Consider the following 20,330-nt stretch of genomic DNA (forward strand, 5'->3'; position numbering starts at 1 on the left):
TTCGACTCCTGTAGATGGTGCTCTCGAGTGATAAACACGAACGCAGTGGAAATGTATTAAATTTCTGCTGCATCTTTGAACCAAAAGTGCCATGTAGTGAGGTCAAAAATATCACAAGTGCTTAATGAGGCTTCCTTTATACATCATTACTAAATAGGGCCCTGTCCATCACATCTGTGCACTGCAAGTATTTTCCATATAAAAGTGTATCAGCAAAGAGGGAATTTGAAAAAATTCCCCTCGTTCTGGCGCTAGATAGTCCTTCAAATCCTTAAAACAGATTTAATCTCAATATCCTTCTTAACTAATTATTACACTCTTAATAAAAATACTGGATGAGATAGCTAACCCAATAACAGGTCCAAAAGGGACCCAGGCAATGCCAACTGTTTACTTAGTGGTTACAATGGTTTCAGGATAAGGCACACACATGTACACACTCTCACATACACACACATGAATGGTTAATAAATTGGAAATGTTACACAAATGCTCTAGTAACTAGTAGTTAACTCTGTAAACAAACAGTGCAGCTGAGCTTTTGGCTAGCAGGCGGCTAGCCATGCATCTTTGGCGATATTGTCAAACAGTGTTTAAAATTCAATAGTTGTATTAAACACACAAAAAATACTTTATTGTTCCATAAAACTGAACCACATCTTTGCATCAAAAGCAAAACATGGGGATTTGGGGGGACAACAGATGAGAACCACTAGCATACAGGTTCTTGCCAAAGGATCCAAATGGATGTTACTACTCAACTGTTTGGGATTTTTCATATCAAAGTTACTTCTTTGAATACATTCTGGGTCAAATGTATTTAGGAGATAATCATGCAAGGGGGGAAACTGACAGCAGCGTACTGTATACATTTTTGCACGCCTTTTAGTGTATATTCCGTGTGCATTTACATCTCTACATCATCATAGGATAATTGCTTCCTCATGCTTCCCTTCTTTCCCCCCCACAAATATTAATTACCAGAAGATGAAACCAACCCTTTTGGTCTGCAAGGTTGAGGTCGGAAGAGGAAATAGGAGGAGCCTTGTCCTGTGCATGTGTGTTCGCACGCGTGTGCTTGCATCAACTATCTGCCTATCTGAATGTTTAAAAAAAAAAAAAGGAAAGAAAGAAAAAAAGGGGTATAGTTTCCTGGAGAAAATTTTCAGCCAATTCCAGAAAGAAATCACATATGCATTATTTTATGTATCTTTTAAGTGTTCCATGCTTTAAAAAAAATGTTTATTTGCAGTAATTACGATCTAGTCTATATCTACTCTATATGCGTGTATACATGCGTGCGTGCGTATATATTTATGTGTGTGTGCGCGCGCGTGCGAATGTGTATGTATTAACTTGGTATGTAGCAGAATTCTGAACACTGCCATACGATACTGTTTTTGTTTTTACGTGTGTGTGTGTGTTTTTCAACAATGAACGCAAAGTCTAATATGTTCATATTTAGCTTCAAGGATTTATTTTATTTTCAAGCATGGTACTTATTTTTTATTAACAAACTCTATATTGTAATGGCATTAAAAAACAATGCGTAGATAAATCGCAGAAACTAAAAAAAATTAACTTCTCAACTTGATCTTGTGGCCTTTAAACTGTAACATGGTGAATTATACTGTGATAAAAAAATACTTGATGGGGAATACATTTTTCATTAGAACTTTCCAAAACATTTGCATTTATTATTTCCTTTTTTAAAATTTAAACCCATGATTAAATTACTCTAATTTAATGGCGCTTTAATTGTTAATATAAAAACCGTGGTTCCTGTTGGCTGTGTCGATGGTTGGATAGTGTCATCTAGTGGCTATTTGGAGATCACAGGGGAAAATGATCCACTTGATTTTCGCATCCAGTAGGGGTCACCAACCTTTTAGAAACTGAGCTACTTCTTGAAACTACCAGTATGAGTCACACTTGGCTTCTGAAATCAGCAACGTTATCAAAATGTAAAATTTAATTCTATAATCATCGATAGCCATCGGGGAAAAAAGGATCATGAAAAGTTTTTCAGAATAACGATCAATTATGTTTCAAAAAACTAACACAAACCCACAAACACAAAAAAACAACAAAAAAACGCTAGCTTGTTCTCCAATCTAGCTGCATCCATCTGGAGAACTTTGCAGTAAATCCATGACCCACCAACTCTAATATGGTGACTACCTGTCATCAGGATTTCAATAACGTAGACAAAATTGATGGGAACATAAACTCATGTTCATCAACTATGTTCCAGAAATCCATGGTGTATCCAGCGACAAATGTCCCAGAGGGGCAAGAAGGCTCCCATCTCCCTGCTCTTCCGTCAATTGAGACGAGAGGCCAGCTGACCAATTATATGGTTGGATTTTGTTGGGAATAAAATATTGCAAGAGGCCAAAGTAATAGTAAAGCAGAGGGACAAGGTTGGGAGAAGAGCAGAGCGAAAAACATCTACCTCCATCAAGTCAAGAAGGACAAAAAAAAAACAAAAAAAACATGCTGATTGTATACATTTATTAATATTATGGCATCGTTTATATTACATTAAAAAAATAAACATTTTTAATAGGACAATTGAAAGTAAAATCGCATAATATTTTATACACCTAAAAGTTCTTTGTATCAGTATCAGGAAAACTGGCACCATTATCTACTTGGTATCAATTGATACCAACAATTCAAGTATCGCACAGTTGTACAAATGTCTACATTTTCAAATGATCACTTTTGCAATTTTCCCAGAAAAATAAGCCCACTGGCTACTACGGTGGTTCTTGTTGAAGACAAACTCAATACAATAAACTGTACTTAAAATTGAATACTACTAAACACTTAATGGTTACCGCACACCATTTTAATGGTGGTACTATTTTTAAATGTTTTTAAAATGTTACAAAATATAATAATAGAATGTTATCCGTGTAGATTAGTTTACTTAGTTCAGTTCTCAAGAGAATACAACATTGAACTTAAATAGTATCATTTTAATTTGAAATTCTAACTTTATTCCTGAAAGTGACAGTTTTTTTTTTATGGTCAAAATTCCTGAGAAAGAGAACCTCATAAAACCCACTGAAAAGATGTCTCTGTACGACCTCTTTTCATTCTGTGAAGCCCTTTGAGACTTCGGTGATTTAGGGCTATATAAATAAAATTTGATTGATTGATTGATTGACGATTGATCCACGAAACTGGTACTTAGAAATGCAATGTCCAAGAATTTTTTTTAAATTTCTCTTCCTGCTTTTAACTGATACCTTCCTCAAACAGTGAACAAAGGCTTCATTGTTTACAGCGTTCACCGATTTACTTATTTTTAATAAGTGAATAAAGATTGCTGACAGGCAACATTGCATTGAGATGATGAAAACATATCAGTCAACATTTAAATAGAAAAACAAAAATAACAATGGCTGATTTTTTCCACATCTTATCTATATCTTATCTTATCTATATTGGATATGTGGTTTGTTTTGTTTATTGTTTAATACAGTAGCTGCTTTCGATAACTATCAAAAAGTAAAGTGAACAGTCTTGCTGAGAACACGGCTAGAATCACTTCCTATTTCTTGTAAAACTACTATAAATTCACTTGAATTCAAATGAGGTAAATCAAGCAAAAATAAGATAAACCAATAACTTTCCTTTGGATGGATAATGAAACAGAAATCCCACATTATTGTCTGTACATTAGCAAACTGACCACAGCTTTAAAATAACCAAAAAAAAAAACAAAAAAAAAACCTACTAATACAGTTTTATGCTTTCAACACATTATGTAGGATTGCAGAAATAGTACATTTCAAAAACTTTCTAAAATAAATCATGAGGTGCAAATTACCTAAGGCTATGGCAAGTTCAAGAACTGACAAAAAACAAAACAAAAACATCAGGTCTGCAAACAGACCCAAAAGTACACTGCAGCTAATTCCTGTAACTTCCTTTTTCTTTTTTTGCATGGCCCAGCACACAAGTCTTTGAAGACGCCCGACTGAGATGGAAGGGAAAGGGCTTTTACAATCATTGGTTTTCTAGTCATTAAGACACTATGTTTTCAGTCGAATGCTGTTGTCAAAATGGATTCAAATTCCAAGCGATGCTCTTCGGCCGCTGTCTGGCGCCAAGGTCTGGAGATTTTCAAACCGGCAAAAAAAGTAGATGATCAATATCCCAGCATTGTGACGATGACAACCAAAATTATGAATAACATCGACTAAGTAGGCACAGAGGCAAGTCTTGCATGCTGGAATCCCCACGCTCCCATCTGGTTTTGATGTCTGAGGAGTTTTGCGCGCGAGGTCCTTTCAAAAAGTCTCCCTTTTCGTGCTCCATGCTACCTGAAAAGAGCCAAAGCAATTTGCCATTGATTCTTTACCACTTGTGGTATTGTATTATGTGCATGTGAAGACTAATGAGCTGCAATACTGAGAGCCTATGACCAGATGAGTGAGGGTAGTATAATTAAAACAATGGAAGAAAAACAATCCTAGTTATTTGATTAGGTATTAAATGAAGTATATTCAATAAAATATCAAACTAATTTCACTCTGGTATTCTTTTTGATATACCTCAGTTTTTATATGTTGCTCAAATAATTTACAAATGTGCAGTTTTTAAAGATTAATGCATTGACATACATTTTTCTGTGAGTTTGAAACACGGTTTAACTGAAGTTTTTTGAATGCACCACATATACAGTTAGCAGCTAGCGCTAACCCTGGAGACTTATGTCATATTATACAATGACAGGTCAACTGTAAGTGGTTTCTCACCATCCTAATTCTGTAATAAAACATTTTTTTACATTTACTGAAGGAGTGTTGATATTGATAGAGATGTAATGTGACGTCAATAAAACAATAGGTAAGATGCATGCTAGCCACTCCGCTAACACAGCCAGGAAGGTTAACTTAAAAAAAAAAAAAAAAAAAAAAAACACTTCTATGGCTACTGCATTGTCATTCATGTATTATTTGGTGCGTTTATTTTGAAGTTGGCTTTTGTAACATGCTGTGACATGATGTTGTTGCATCTTCCTTGGTAGGTCTGTTTTGGTTTGCCCAGAGTGGATGCTTAGCAGTGCTATTTTTTTTCCACCTGCTGTACTGCTTACAGCATCCCGTGTGCGCTTGTGCAATTCTAACAGACATATTGTTTCGATTTTAAATTGTCTTTCAGTTGATACCAAAAGTGCAATTCACCCATTTCCTGTGCTTCCCCAATGTCAAGTAATGTAAAAGTGGTTTCAAAATTGGTACAATTTTTCTCACACTGAAACTCCAAGTGTACCCTGACCCTTTGACCCTAACCTTGAACTCTACCCCTAAAGTGATCCTTGACCATAACCAATAATCCGAGCAGGAGTCATAGTCTATTACCAACCCAATCACCTAGCCACTAAACTAACGCAAAAGCAGCCAAGTCGAGTCGTAATTTGAATTGCAGGTCATTTAGGCTGCTGAATTGTAAGAGTAACAGCCAATTAAAAGTGCAAATGACCTTTCATACCTTCTGGAGTAATGTTGACTGTTTCTTCCTCTATATGCTCCATGGATGTCTTTTGTTCTTTTCTGGAAAGACCTGTAAGATAGTAATCCGCTGCATGGGTAACACTTGATGCATAGCGCTCTCTCTCTTGTTACACACAAATGTATTAAGTTGATGGAACACATAAATATTGAGATGAACTTTATGCTGTTAATATTCCCCTTTTGTGCATAAAGTATGAGCATAGAAGGACGTTCCACCTTTGAGTTGTCACTCGAAAAAAAGTCATCATGACTGACAGACATGTCAGATTTGGATAAACAGACAGACAGATTTGTTGAACAGTCTTATAGTTACCTTTTCGATGCCGATAAATTAGCACTACAATGAAGATCAGTGCTAAGCCAAGTACTACACAGATTACAACTACGCGTACATGTACACTGAATGTGTTTTTCTCCTGTTGCTGTATTTCATCTATAAAAAAAAAAAAGAGTGAAAAACAAATAATGTGTGATTTGCCACAACATGATTGTCATACCATAAAAACAACCTCACATACTGTATGTATTGGACATTGTCATGGTTTTTACTTCCCCAAAATGAGTTTTAAAACAATGCTGATTCACAACTCGGGTGAAAATTTGGAAATGCAGTCGAATTTCCAGAAATGCTACTTCATGTAAACTAATCCATTTGGTATTTCCATTGTTGAGAGTCCTGTAATATTGGTTGAGCTGGTATTTATTTTGGTGACACACTAAGTAAAAATGCCTTTATTTCTTTCTTTATAAATATTTTTATTGTTTTATCTCTTTTGATATCTCGAATTACATTCTTCATCAGTCATAGAAAACAATGAAAATATTTTTAACCGTATTTACTAATACATATAGTATATACACATATATATATATTAGTAAATACGGTTTAAAATATTTTCAGTTTTGAAAATATTTTTAAAAAATATTTTTAATGAAAATATTTTCAATGAAAATATTTTTAATCGTCTTTACTAATATATATAGTATATACACATATATATTAGTAAATACGGTTTAAAATATTTTCCCTGTTTTCCATTACTGATACTTACATGTTAACTCATCTTCATACAGACGCAAACTCAACACATGCACACACACATGATGATAAAACCATAACTACAGAGCGACATGAAAAGTTCACCCAAAATTCCCATGACTCTCAGTTAGAAAAAACCTCACACATGATAAAGACCTGACAAACTTTGACATTTAATTTAGATTGACAAGAAACCATGAGAAAAAAACCGAACCGAAAGCATTTTAGCCTCATGAGAGGAAATTTCCACCGGTGAGAATAATCTAACTGAAACATTTTAACCTTTTGTTTAAAAAGTACAGAAGCTCATGCTTACCTGGGATGAAAAAAGTCGCAGAAGAGCCGCTACCATCAAACCTACAGGTGTAGCTGTTTTTTTGCGACGATTCCACTTGTATATGAGTGGTAATTTTGAAAAGATTGTCCTTTGTTGACACAACAGCAGTAGTGGCGTTGAGATTTTGCCGGCGAGTGTCCTGCCAGGCCACCGTGGACATCGGGTAGCCTTCGGATTGACAGGTTAACACGTGCTCACCTCCTCCTGCCGTCTTGGAAATGTTTTTTGTGACCGTTTTATAAGGTGCTGCAAGAACAAAAAAAAACAACAACAAAAACACAAATGGTATGTGATATGGTCTTGAAATTGACTACTGAATTGCTTTCATGCAAAATATCTTTCCAACTACTATAAAATAAGACACTTACCGTAAATATATCTTTTGTTAAAGTGCCTATTTGTAAAATGTGTCTTTGAGCGAGTACACCTAAAAGTGTACGCAAATTTACCGAATTGCTCCAAATGAAGTTTCTCATTCAAGAACTAGAGCCACTTTCAGGCAGTTGCCTGAGTCTAGTTGCTGGTCGCCATTGCTTAAAAAACGTATCATCCCAAAACACTCTCATCCTCCAAGAGTGTGACGTCCCTTTGAATTTTGTGGGATGCACAGATAGCATCAGTATTATGTGACAACTGATCCAAGCAACAGGTGTGGTCAAAATTATGCCAAATTGCAGTGCAATTTCCATCATTTTTCCAGTGTGACTTATAAATGGTCGGGCCATTGCCACAGTATCTACACATTATCTTGTGCACTCTGGAGGTGTTGCTTACCCGTAACAAATAGCTTAATGTCTTTATAGTCAGCCCCGTTTCTTGTTCGCACCACACACTGGTAATTCCCTGTATCATTGATGCGAAGCCTGGATACCTGTAACAGTCGTACAGTAAAAACACACATTCAGTTTCCGTATGAAAGCATCATTCACGTCATAAATCTGACTGAGAAAATACCAAGATGTGTAAAGCTGCTATCTAGGTAAAAGTTGTCTAATTTGAAGGATCTAACTTATAAATCTAACATAAATCATATTCTGATTTGGTTAAGTTTTTTTTTTTTTTTTTTTTTTTTTTTACCAAATAATTTCATTCAGCTGTCATTACAAAGGTTTCAAATAGTGGGTAGACAACAGTTCAATCACTAAATGCAATTCCAAATCAACCCCGTAAAGCCTCGTAAATTGAGATTTCACAGCTGTTTCACAGTGTAAGCACCCTCCACTGATGAAGGTTTGAGGCTTCTTTCAGCTCCTGTTGGTCAAAATGTCCCTCTCCTCAAATTCAAAACATTGCTCTTCAATGAGTATTCCATGTCGATCATGGGAAATTACGCAGTATCTTCATGGTGTAGCATGTTTTCTAGCTATTATTAGAGTCACTTCGAGTGCCCCTAGTGGTAGAAAGAGCAACTACACCTGTGAGGCCTCACGCTTCAGAAACATTCGAAATGCGTAATTTAAACCTACTTTTTAATTGAATCATTGTTAGCATCTTTTTAGAAATGGGACATCTGTCAGATTAATTTTAACAGACACTATGAAATCTCTAAGTGTTAAGAGATTTCATAGTGTCTGTACTTAAAGAAAAAAACAAACTTTTGACTGATCAGATTTGAACATGAATTCTTTCACTCACATGAAAACAAGGGGGTGTGTGGAAAAAATAAAAAAAGACAACTCACCCGCAGTTTGGCCCAGCCATCTTTAATCTCCTCTGTGAGGAGCCTCGCACGACCCCTGAAGTCCGGATGCTGGAAGGAAGCCTGCTCCCGACCGCGATCCATACGGTACACTTCCCTATGCCTAGCCGATGAGAGCCAATGCCAGGATACCATCAAGTCCTCATAGGGATGCGGTGACAAAGGGTAGAACCGGCAACCCATTACCACATTTCCTCCCAAGTCAGCACTGTACGAGACCCGCTCCGCATCAGCCGTCAACAAGACTGTTGGAAAGGCGATAGACAAGATTTAAAAGGACTGCAATTGAATCAAAGGCCTGTTCTCAAAATGACATACAGTGAACCCTCGCTACTTCGCGGTTCCACTATCGCGGATTTGCCACATCGTGTTTTTTTTTTTTTTCATTACGCGGATTCACCACATTGCAGATTTTTTTTCCATTACGAAGATTTCTTTTTAATAATAAAATTGGTATTTCAAGTGTAAACTCTGCATTGTAATAATCTTTAACTTTAATTTACTTTAATTCAATGTCCTGGCCGCTGCTAATATGACCGCAGCTGCACGAGACTTCAAAGGAAAAGGGGAATAGTTCTGTCGTAAATTCCTCGTTGCCGCATGGTTGATGTGCATGAGGGTGGATAGCATTTGTGCGTGTGTAAGCAGGGGTAGGTCCTTTGTGTGCTCTGGTTGGAGCGGGCATGTTACAGGACAGCTAAGAGGGGTCCTTCGACGTTGAGCAGGGGGCTTGTGTACAATGTATTGGCGGGCGACGACGGCACGAGCATTAATAGAAATACGGTTTGGTTTATTGTTTTGCAGTTGCCACGGTCAGTTGTGAAGTTGTAAACAAAATAAAAGCCACATTGTTGAGCCATATGAGTCAGAACCGCTCTTTGTATCGCGGCCGATCCCGGAACGTATCTAATGCGATAAACGAGGGTTGACTGTTTCCATTTTCAATACCTTGGAGACATGGCTGGTACATAACATGCAAAATAAAGGCAGTGGACCACCTCATTTGAATCCTTGGACAAAGACAAAAGACAACACAGAAGTCAGACAAATAAAGGACGAATTCTCATGAGGAAAAAAAAAATCTATGCAGTGGTAGCTACACTAGAGGTACAATATACTGTATATTAATTTGACCGGCACACGCAATAGTTTTTCCAAGAGGCTTGTCTAATTAAAGTATATAGCTTAAAATGTTCATTAATTTGTTTTAGTTATTCATTTTTTTAAAATGTCATTCAAAAACGGAACGTCAAGACTGCTTTTACTTTCAGTATAGACACAGATAAAACCAGAAAAAACCCTCTAAATATAGAGGATTCTAAATTTTTACGCTTTCCTGATTAGCAATATGAAAATGTGTTGAATTCGCTTACCTCGAGCCAAACCTTTTGTAACAATAAAGGTACGTCTTGCCGTTCCCATTTTTATTATTCTCAACACCCCCCCTCTTCCATGACGTCATACATGACTTTCAAAATAAATGTAACGACAAAATTTGACAAAACTATTGGAAAGAAAAATGTATGTCATAAACTCAAATGGATACAACTACTACACAACGTGCACAAGAGTTTCAACAGACATGGAACAATGTTCAGTTTCTCATCTGTATAACAATACTGCCTCCAAGACCAGCCTCACATATTGTTTTACTTGCTTCAGATGATTAAAAATTAATAATTTTTGGATTTTTATACTAAGGTGTTTTTTTTTTCATAAAGGATGGATATATTTGGGGTCAAAACCATCGTTTTACAAGGTAAAGGTTTATTTTTTGTTTTGAAAGGACAAGCGGAAAAAGAATGTGGACTTTCTGATTGAACTTGATTATTCTCCAACCCGGAAGTTATATTAAAGTGCAATTATTTGTAGATCACCTTGTTTGAAAATTGTCTCGGGTTTTCTGGTACGTACCTTTTTACAAACAATTCCTAATTTTCCTGAATTCCTAAATTTCCTAAAATAATGTTCACAAATAACGTATATTTTGTTTTGTATATTTTGAAATGTAGCTAATATGTACAGCCACGTCAAATTAAGTCAAGTTATTTTTGCGAGCAATAGGTTAAGCGCATGAGACGGGCATGCAACAAGGTGTTTATCTTTTCACCTTTTCTTTGATTTTGTCTTTCTATTTTGTCTTTCTCGCAGTTTCTCGAAATATCATCAGCATGGGCTTTCTTCTGTCAAAGTCTATGGATGCCAACTTAAAAAAGCAACAAGAGTTTATGTTACATAATTCCAGGCTACAGGTGAGTTCAGTTACTATGGTGACATAAACTGATGAAAACTCCTTCGTAAAGAACCTGTTGTGCTAGTCAAACAAGTACATAACAAACAAATGAATACACCATACAAACCATACAGTTTTCCTGGCACAACGCCAAGTGAACATGCCCTAGGTTCTCGCCTTCATCCCCTACACACTTGCTCACCCACGTAAGGGTGAGATGACAGATAATGATGCTGTGGTCCAGTTTTGCTTTGGCTATCACAGTGGTTCTCAAATGGGGGTATGAGTACCCCTGATGGTACTTGAAAGAACTTCACGGGTGAGATGAGATTATAAATAGAACAAACATGCAAAATCCCTTAAAAATAATTATTGAATGAAATGTTTCAGGAAATCATAAGTTCATAACACAAATTTTATATTCAGTAGGTTATTCAATTTCATGATTTTATAAATCGAGCTACATTTTCCTACTAGAATGGTTGGACCCAAATTGTCAGGTGCCACCTCTCGTTACCTGTCAAGTTAATGATTTATTTTTGTGAACAGATTTTTACTATTATCCCAAAAGAGGACACTTCAATTTGAATATTGTTTCTGTGGAAACTATTTATTTATAACTATTTCTTTTTGAGAACAGGTCTGACACTTAATGTTAATTATTTGTTGTTGTCAAATATTTTTTAAGGATTAAGGTATTTCTTTTTTAATAACAAATATCTTCCATGATCCAAAAGAGGCCACTTTATGTTGATTATGTTTTGTGGACTAATACAAATCAATTTTTAGAGGTTCTAAAGTTTAATAAATCCGACACTGATGGCACGTCTTTTTTACTTTTAAATTCATTTTTTTAATTAAACCCCCCAAAATATTTGCGCTGATTAAGGGGTACTTGGCTGATTTTTTTTTTTTTTCCACAGGGGGTACACCGCTGAAAAAAGGTTGAGAACCAGTGGGTTATCAAAAACACATGTTGTCCATAATAACACAGCAGAACATTGCTAAATCCATGTATGATCCATGCATTGATCTGTTAACAGATATATTCTGTACTGCAACGTTACTCAAATTCAATAGTCATGTCAACATTATCATCATCATCATTAAAATTGTTGACATCTACTGTGTGTGCACATACTGTAAATTGTGTGTTTAAACATCTAATTTAAAATAGCATTTAAAATAGTCGAGGTCCAGTTTGAAAATTCTTGGCCACAATCAAAACTAAGGAAACCAAGACTAAGGACCAAAATATTAAAAAAAAAAACAAAAAAAAAACATTTTTGTATGTTTGTTTTTTAGGTAGAAAAAGTTTTAAAAAAAGTAAAAAAAATCCATAAATTGTAGTTGTGCAGCTTAATATTATTATTTTTGAAGGAATAAGTACATTAAAAGTGAAAATATTTGTTAAACCCTCATATTCCATCAAAACACCATATAAAATACTAAATAAAATATTCCACTTGATCCCAGTCATCTATATGAATTTTTTTCATGTAGAGTCCTAAACCTTCCTCCTGAAAGTGTTGAATTAGATATGGTTTCATAAATACACAGTGTATTTAAGACAAGTACTACTAACTACAACAACAAAGTGCAATAGCTGAAAGACTTTTGTTTATTTTTTATTACTTTCTTGATTAACTTTAAACTGCTGAGCATGAACAGCCATGCATAATATTAACATTGCAAAAAGGATGGCATATTTTCCATTAAAATAACAGAATTACATTAAAAACTGGTAAACTGATTTTTTCTGACCTGATATTTGAAGTAGATATTTCATCTCCAGTCTCGATCTTATATCCACTGTTAATAGGCCAACCAGTTTTGACCATCTTTTTCAAGGTTAGGTATATTGTCTTAAATGCTTCCAATTGGAGCGTAAGGAAACTCACACACAGCAGCAGCAAGTCTATTTGAATCATTTCTGCAGAAGTACAAAGATGGGCCAGCCCATTGAGAAGGGAGAAGTATTGTAAACACACATGACTGATTAGATTTTTTTTTAATGTCTTTTCAAGTGTGTGTGAAGAAATCACTCATAATGATTGCTTGAAATCAAAGAAAATAATATCCTTTTTTTGTCATGATCTAGAATTAAGTGTGTTACATACTTGCAGCTTATTTGGGAATACCCGAGTTGAGCCTGACGTAGTTGTTTCCAATACTTCATTAATGAGGTAAAATCATTTGCTTAATCATGCGATTAAATTGGCAAAGACATTTTTAGATAGTTATTAAAGAGTATCGGTTGATCTCATTACAATGATGTATTAAAAGTTTTTTTTTGTCTTTGCATAGTTAATAGTTTTTAGTGGTTTCTTCCCACTCCATGTATTTCTTTTAGTGTTTTCTTATGATCAGGTTTCATGCTAGAGCTTAGAAGTGTCGCTGTTTTTTTTGTTTTTTTATTGTAGCCATTTGTCCATAATCAGATGACAAATTTTTGTGCAATGGTTTTATTATTACTTTTTTTTTTTTAAATCTAAATATCAAACCATTTCCTTTTGGGGCGCCATTTACTGTGATTATTGATGGCTGCAAGCTACATCACAATTGTTAATCTTATAATACAGTGACATGCGCTAAAACAGATAGTTGTGTTATTTGTACTTTCATTTTCTCCCCTCAGCCCAGCTGTACATGTGGTAGATTAAGACTAATGTTTTTTTTTTTCTCCAGCAATGGTGGACCATTAGAATGCATAGCAGTTTCTCATTTGTTTTTGTGTTGCGCAATCCTTGGCTGAGGAAAACACAATCATTGTTCCATGACGTAAAGGTTTTGATCACCTGACTGACTGATAGTTGAAGAATGCCTGACGTAGCAGTCACAGTATGTCACTGTTATGGTGACACACTTTTGCCAAGTAAAGAATAACGCCTTTGTTAGTTATTTTTAGATTCAAGTTTTAGAAAGCTATTTATAACATGCATAGGGATGAAAACAAATTCAAGAGGGCCAAAATGTATTTTAAATTTTAAATTTATATTCATATACTGATGATGATCAAGATGAAGAAAGGAAAGTTGACCCTTAAGTCATCTGTTACATCTATGGCTGGAGCTAACAATTATTTTATCCATCCATCCATCCATTTTTATAGCAGCTTGTTCTCATTAGGGTCACGGGCTTGTTGTTGCCCATCCCTGCTGTCTTTGGGCAGCAGGCGGGTTACACCCTTAACTGACCGCAATGCAATAACTTAAATCACTTGTATTCAGTTACTGGTTTTGTTCATAACGGTAGAAAAAAGAGCACAAAAGAAAAAAGTGTTGTTGTGTTGCAAAAGCAAACATTTTCAAATGTTTTATTTTGAGTCAACAAAAAAGCTAAACCTGCTTACATGGAAGAGCACGGAAATTGATCTATAATAGAGTTTGAATCACACCACTAAATGATATCATAGTTTCCATCCTGAGTAATCATTATCATTGACTGCCTTGCCTTAAGTGAACCCTAATTGAACTCTGGAAACTTCCAGTGGCAAGAATGACTTTTGCTATGACAGGCTGCCAAACAAAGAGCAATCAACTTTAATGTGACGTACTGTCATGGCTTCCATAAAAACACATTGCGGCACTAAAAGCCCACTTAAATATATAATTGGTGACTCCTCAGTCAAAACAGCTCTAATATCAAAACTGCAAAAAAAAAAAAAAAGGTCTATGGCTTGATTGTGTTCATTTTCTCAAGTACAGTTTTATTGTGCACTACTCATACACACTACTCACATCTGACGTAATTACAGCTGAAGTATTCTGATTTAGTTCGATTGTTTTCGTGCCTACCGCACACTGTGGTCAAGTCATGGTAATCCACATGGGCTCTCAATAGGGGGCTGATGTTTGGACCACATTACCATTTTTGCCTTCTGATATTAATGATTTATGCAGAATGAATTTTCTTATGTGAATTGCAACCTTTATTGCATTTCACCAGTATAAATACAGTTGTTCTGCTGCCTTGTGCGCTGTAGTAACATTTTTGATATTTTGCATTATTGTAAAGTAATGCCTAACAAATTTTCTTTTTGCTTTTTCTTCAACTTCAAAATCAAAATAAAGTATTACCACACAGGCCATTTGAAAGTAACCAGCACCTCTTGTATTTCTTCTGTAGAGCTGCTGCTATTAAGTATTCTTGCATTAAAATAGAATAAAATATAGAATCTTTGAATGGGACTATAATTATTGACATCTCTCTCTTTTGGTTCTGAGTGTAACTTCCCACCCCCCCGCACAAGAATCACCATTATGTCTTTTAAAAATGTCAAATGCTGATGACCTGAGTAATAAATAAAACCAAAATAGAAAAAAGGAAGTACGTATATAGTAACTTTTGGAACACTCGGCATATAATTTGCAAAGAATGTGTCACAAATCGCCGATGATTATAAATATAATATAAATAAAAATCCACCCCACGAGGGAGAGGACCGCCCCTCTAAATCGTATGTATAATCAAGACGCCTTGTGTTTTTGTGTGTGTTGTTGCACAGCTGGAGCGTCAGATGATGATGCAGAATCAGATTAGGGAGCGACAAATGGCAATGCAGATCGCTTGGTCGAGAGAGTTCATCAAGTACTTTGGTACATTCTTCACAATGGCTTCCGCCGGCCTCACAGTTGGGTGAGTTTCACACCTTGTTGAGGCTCACATGGTGACTGCGCGTACGTATGTTTTCACAGCTTCACGTTTTGTCCAGTGGCCTTTTGCTGCTGTTGCGATCATACCAACCCAAAATGTCACTTTTATGACTCGCTAGCTATTCTCACCAATAACAGCAGACTCTCGGGTAATCCACAAACATATGCAGTCGCTGGTGTCGATGTTGTTTTCTTTTTCTTTTTTTTCGTTAAATTGATACTATGTATCATTGCTCTTCTTAACAAGGTAAAATGATGACATTTCTGTTTTTGTATCCAGGGCCCTTAAAAGAAAGAGACCAGCCTTGTTGGCCCCCATTTTGCCACTCAGCTTCATGTTAGTCTATCAAATGGACAGTGCCTATGGGACACTTATCCATCGAATTCGAGGTAAGAATTGTCAAGTAAACGGCCCCCTAGTTTTAGTAAAATTAGTGTCTCCTCATCAAAGTTATTGAAGCATCCATTTCTGGACTTTATTATGTCCACTGAGGAGCAGAAAATTGAAATATAGAGTAGAAGTTACAAATGTTTTGGTAAGCTAAAGACATTTAATAGCTAAACTGAGGGGTTTTACTCAAAAATAAACTTTGAAAACAAGTAATCATGGGTTTCATTTAAAAATAGGCTTTGAAAACAGAAATACACATTCTGTATAACGTGATGTACTTTTTTTGCCTCATTCAGGAGAATTTGAAACAAATTAACCGAACAATTGGAATTATCTACACATGTGAATGTGATGCTTTCGTAGACGTTGATTTGAATATCCATCTAACCGTTTTCTATCGCCGCTTATCTTCATATGTGTCGCTTGCTTGCTGGGGCATCTCTCATCTATCTATGGGCTGTAGGCAGGGGACACCCTGAACTGGTTGCCAGCCAATTGCAAGGCACACAGAGACAAACAACCATTCTCGCACCCAATCACACAAGGACAATTCAGAGTGTACAATACAGTTGCCATGCATGTTTTTGGAATGTGGGAGGAAGCCGGTGAACCCGGAAAAAACCCACGCGGGCCAGGGGAGAACATGCAAACTGGCTGGAGCCACCTGGATTTGAACTGGGATTGGGATTTGAACTCGGGTCTCTGAACTGTGAGGCGGACGTGCTAACCGCTATGTCACTGAGCCGCCCCTATTTGAAAAGAGTGAGGAAAATGGGAAATTCTAATGATACTAATTATAATACAGCAAGATTTTGGAATGATGCATCACAAATAAATAGAAGAGACTATTTAAAGGACCTCGCAGTTTGGATTTGGACTTTTGAAAAGCTGTGTTCATATAAGTCATGTTTGTTCATATAAGTCATTGTCAGAAAACTGAAAAAGTGAATCAAATACTGACAGCCCACTTACATACAATACACTTACATTCTGTTCTGCACTTGCTTTTTAGGCGAGGCCGAGTCTATTATGGCATCTGAAAATGATCGTCTGGACTTGCCTCATGGGATGCCGACCTTTGATAGCATAGAGAAAGCCCGACGTGCCAAAAGCACCCTTGCCTCCTTCTTGGAAAGATAGACATATTGTTCTCCAAAACGACAAGCCAGTGGTAAAACCGTCCATTCACGCGTTGTCATATTGTTAACTGCTGCTAGTGGGGGGGGGGGGGGGGGGGGGGGGGGGGGGGGGGGGGAGCCGACTGCTTTTTAATGTTCGTATCCACCTGTACAATTACGCGGGTACAGATATTCATGACAGAGAATAAGATCAAGAAAATATTGACCCAAGTGCCAAAATGTCATCCTTTGCGGAAAATTCACCAGGTGGAAAACATAAATTTCAAACGTGCATGGTGCTGATCATTAAAGGTGCACTTTTTTATTCATATACACGAGACTGCTTATTTATAATCATGCTTGTATCCAAATAAATTATAATATGGGGGATGACTAAAGGTATTTAATTTGTTCAATTCAGAAAGTGAAACCTATACATAAATTCATTGAACACAGTGAAACGTTTCATGACTGCTTTTAAATTTTGGTTTCCACTCACAATTAAGTGAAACACCAAGGTCATCGCCTAATCTAAAGGAATTTGAATACAGTATTACAAAATTAAATATGTGGTTCTGATGTACCTCCGGTGAAATATATTTTTTCAACCAAGTACTCCCAAATCAGCGCAAAGCAATTTTGGATGGAAAAAAACAAAACAAAACATAAAGCATAATGCTCTGCCATCCATGTCTGCTTGATCAACCTTTGAAACTACACTTGTAGTGGTGTCTCTAAGTGTATTTCTTCTTGAAGTTGAAGAAAATACATCATATAACATTATCTAGCTTATGTTTTATAGGAGGGAGAATTGCATCACTAATGATAATGTGCACGCCTTTTCGTTAAAAAGACATAAGCCATATAAAGTTTTGCAAAAGCATTAGTATGACAGAATTAAACTATAAGTTGATTAATGTCCCAATTAGTTTGTTCTTAATTTAAAAATCAACTGCATTGTTCCTGTCTCAGCATTAAAAGCCATTAAATTTGATTTGTTTATTCCTGCAACTCTGTTAACATCTCATGTACCCTCTGAAGTGACTTGACTTACCCACTGGTCTAAATAATTTTTATAGAAATCAACTGGCCGAAACATAATTTTTGTGTTAATGAGGTTCACTTGTGAATTGAAAACTGCAAAAAGGAGCTCTATTTTTGTTAAAATCATGTTCAAATGAACCAAGATGAATCTGTACTCAACATACTCCACTCACTGTCCACAACATCGGGTACACTAGAGATCCAATAATTAAAACATCTGCCTTGACAGAAATAATACTGAGAGAATCATTGCATTGTCATGATGTGTTTTACAACAATTACAATCACTACTATATAATAGACCATCATCGTTAAATTTTACAGTGTCTTTAAAAATGCGTTACTTATTGACATCAGATGAAGATGTTTGTTTTTTAAAAACCTTTGTGTTATCATGATCCTTAATAAATCAAAAAGGTAACATCACAAGCTACCATTAACCAAATGTGCGTCTCAGGTCTCAGTGTGACCTCAGCGGTGATGCTGTGGCACGGCCCAATACGAAGGTATTAACACCAATCACAATTGAACATGAGCGTTCACAACTCACGCTTGGAATGATATTGCCAACACAAAGAAATAAACCCCAGCACGTCATCACGGTCCATCGAAATGACGCACGTGTGTGAGAGAGGGAGAGGAAGGGAGCTTCTAGGACGACTCCACAAGTTAAGAGGAGAGCTATAAAAGATGTCGTCCTTTCCAAGAAATCCAATCAGGCTCCTTTAGGCGAGAAGACCTTTAGGGAAGCTAGTTGGCTTCGGTGACAGCTGAAGTGCGCAAGAATGTTTTGGAGACCCGCACTATACGTGTTGGTGTTGGCGCTGGTAGCGTGTGGCGGGGTGCAGGCTCAAGCCATCAGCAAAATGCTCCTGCCCAGGGACTATGGAGTCAAGCTGTGCGGAAGGGAGTTTATACGAGCCGTTATTTTCACCTGCGGAGGCTCCCGTTGGAAGCGGCTCGTTGATGCAGACGATGGTGAGCGAACCTTTCATTTGTCCTGTATTTTTAACAAAATGAAAGTCAGTAGGAAAACAATTTCGAGATGTTTTAAAAATTAGAAATGCACTTTATTAGACAACCACAAAGTATCCTATTGGGAAATACTAATTTATCTAATTAAAAAGATCAGTATCTACCCTATGTCCCATTAATTTGAAATGCAGATAATGAGGTCACAAGAAAAAGTTCTAGAATTGGAAATCAAATGACATGGTACCATTCCATTTTTACTCTCAAAATATTTGACCTGTGTTGAATGAGCACAAGTGGAACTTGCTAGAGGATATAAAAATCCTATCTCTATTATTTTTTTTCATTCGTCCAGCAGAGTTTCCCCCATAAAAAACATGTAGCGAACCATCACAGCTTTTACTTTTTTTACCCCCCTTTGCCAAAGGCGCCTTATTATGAAATGCTAATTGTGGGACTATTAATAAAGTTGGATAATGACATTAATAGTCACAAATCAACATGACGTGAATAAGATTCTACACAGATATAAAAAAAATACAAGCACACTGTATTTTTTATTGATATTGTGGCAGTAAGTTGAAAATTACGTTGGCAATTAGTTCATGCTAATATAAGTACAATTATATTTAGAATGTTGTTTTGTTCTGTAAACATTTGACATGGACCAACTTCCAGGAATTCCCAATTAAAATGTCTTTTTTTCAGTATTTTCCAGATTTTTTTTTCCTTCCATTTTAGCTTCATAGACAAGTCTCTTGAACACACCACAATTTTGTTCATATTCCAACCCATTTGCCTGTACTGTAGACACAATAAAATGCATCAAATGATGTTAATAATATAATCTTTGTCTCCAGAATCTTTCCAGTGGAGTCCTCACAGTGACGTGGCAAGAAAAAGCAAGCAGGCCACCTTCAACAAACGTAACCTGCTTCCCCAACGAAGCTCCTTCACCTACTTTTCTTCCAAAGTCTTGGCAGACGGTTCCAGCCTTCACGCAGCACCGAGCAAGAGTGACATGTTGGAGTCATCCAATGTTTTGGATGTGCTGCCGAAGATAGTGTGGCCTGGAGACAGCAATAGTAGCGGGAGGAGGCGGAGACACTTTTCTCAGGGTGTAGCGGGCGTTTGCTGCAGCGAAGGCTGTACTAAGAATGATATTGGACGCTTGTGTTGAGGTGCTCAGTGATGCAGTGTTGTCATGTAAATATCAAAACATTATACACAATTGTTTGAAAATAAAGAATTAAATGTACTATGTGAATCAATAGTTGCAATTGTGTCCAAATTATACACGTGTAAAAAGAA

The 20,330-nt window shown here is 36.3% G+C and overlaps 3 protein-coding genes across 5 annotated transcripts; 2 read left to right on the forward strand and 1 right to left on the reverse strand.

Annotated features, from left to right (window-relative positions):
* Window positions 1–2,495: 2,495 nt before the first annotated feature.
* LOC148411560 (programmed cell death 1 ligand 1-like) lies at window positions 2,496–12,624 on the reverse strand. Of its 3 annotated transcripts, none has more exons than XM_088435672.1 (8): window positions 12,604–12,624; window positions 9,555–9,616; window positions 8,589–8,851; window positions 7,682–7,778; window positions 6,887–7,153; window positions 5,845–5,964; window positions 5,509–5,580; window positions 2,496–4,337 (listed from the first exon to the last, which is right to left on the reverse strand). In XM_088435672.1, the coding sequence occupies exons 2-8, from the start codon at window positions 9,607–9,609 to the stop codon at window positions 4,198–4,200; spliced, it is 1,014 nt and encodes a 337-aa protein (XP_088291798.1). In that variant the 5' UTR covers window positions 9,610–9,616; window positions 12,604–12,624; the 3' UTR covers window positions 2,496–4,197. The 3 variants fall into 3 exon arrangements, with proteins under 3 accessions (XP_088291798.1, XP_088291799.1, XP_088291800.1); XM_088435673.1 differs by lacking the exon at window positions 12,604–12,624 and adding an exon at window positions 9,980–10,020; XM_088435674.1 differs by lacking the exon at window positions 5,845–5,964.
* Window positions 10,432–17,098, forward strand: plgrkt (plasminogen receptor, C-terminal lysine transmembrane protein). Its single transcript, XM_088435675.1, has 5 exons — window positions 10,432–10,512; window positions 10,758–10,858; window positions 15,347–15,477; window positions 15,775–15,884; window positions 16,898–17,098. The coding sequence occupies exons 2-5, from the start codon at window positions 10,778–10,780 to the stop codon at window positions 17,023–17,025; spliced, it is 450 nt and encodes a 149-aa protein (XP_088291801.1). The 5' UTR covers window positions 10,432–10,512; window positions 10,758–10,777; the 3' UTR covers window positions 17,026–17,098.
* Window positions 17,099–17,146: 48 nt separating this feature from the next.
* Window positions 17,147–20,286, forward strand: rln1 (relaxin 1). The gene is made up of 2 exons (XM_088434805.1): window positions 17,147–19,025; window positions 19,880–20,286. The coding sequence occupies exons 1-2, from the start codon at window positions 18,833–18,835 to the stop codon at window positions 20,197–20,199; spliced, it is 513 nt and encodes a 170-aa protein (XP_088290931.1). The 5' UTR covers window positions 17,147–18,832; the 3' UTR covers window positions 20,200–20,286.
* Window positions 20,287–20,330: the final 44 nt, after the last annotated feature.

The sequence above is a fragment of the Hippichthys cyanospilos genome, chromosome 15 (genome assembly GCF_059441005.1).
Source record: "Hippichthys cyanospilos isolate Australia breed blue-spotted pipefish chromosome 15, RoL_Hcya_1.0, whole genome shotgun sequence".
NCBI classification, from domain to species: domain Eukaryota; kingdom Metazoa; phylum Chordata; class Actinopteri; order Syngnathiformes; family Syngnathidae; genus Hippichthys; species Hippichthys cyanospilos.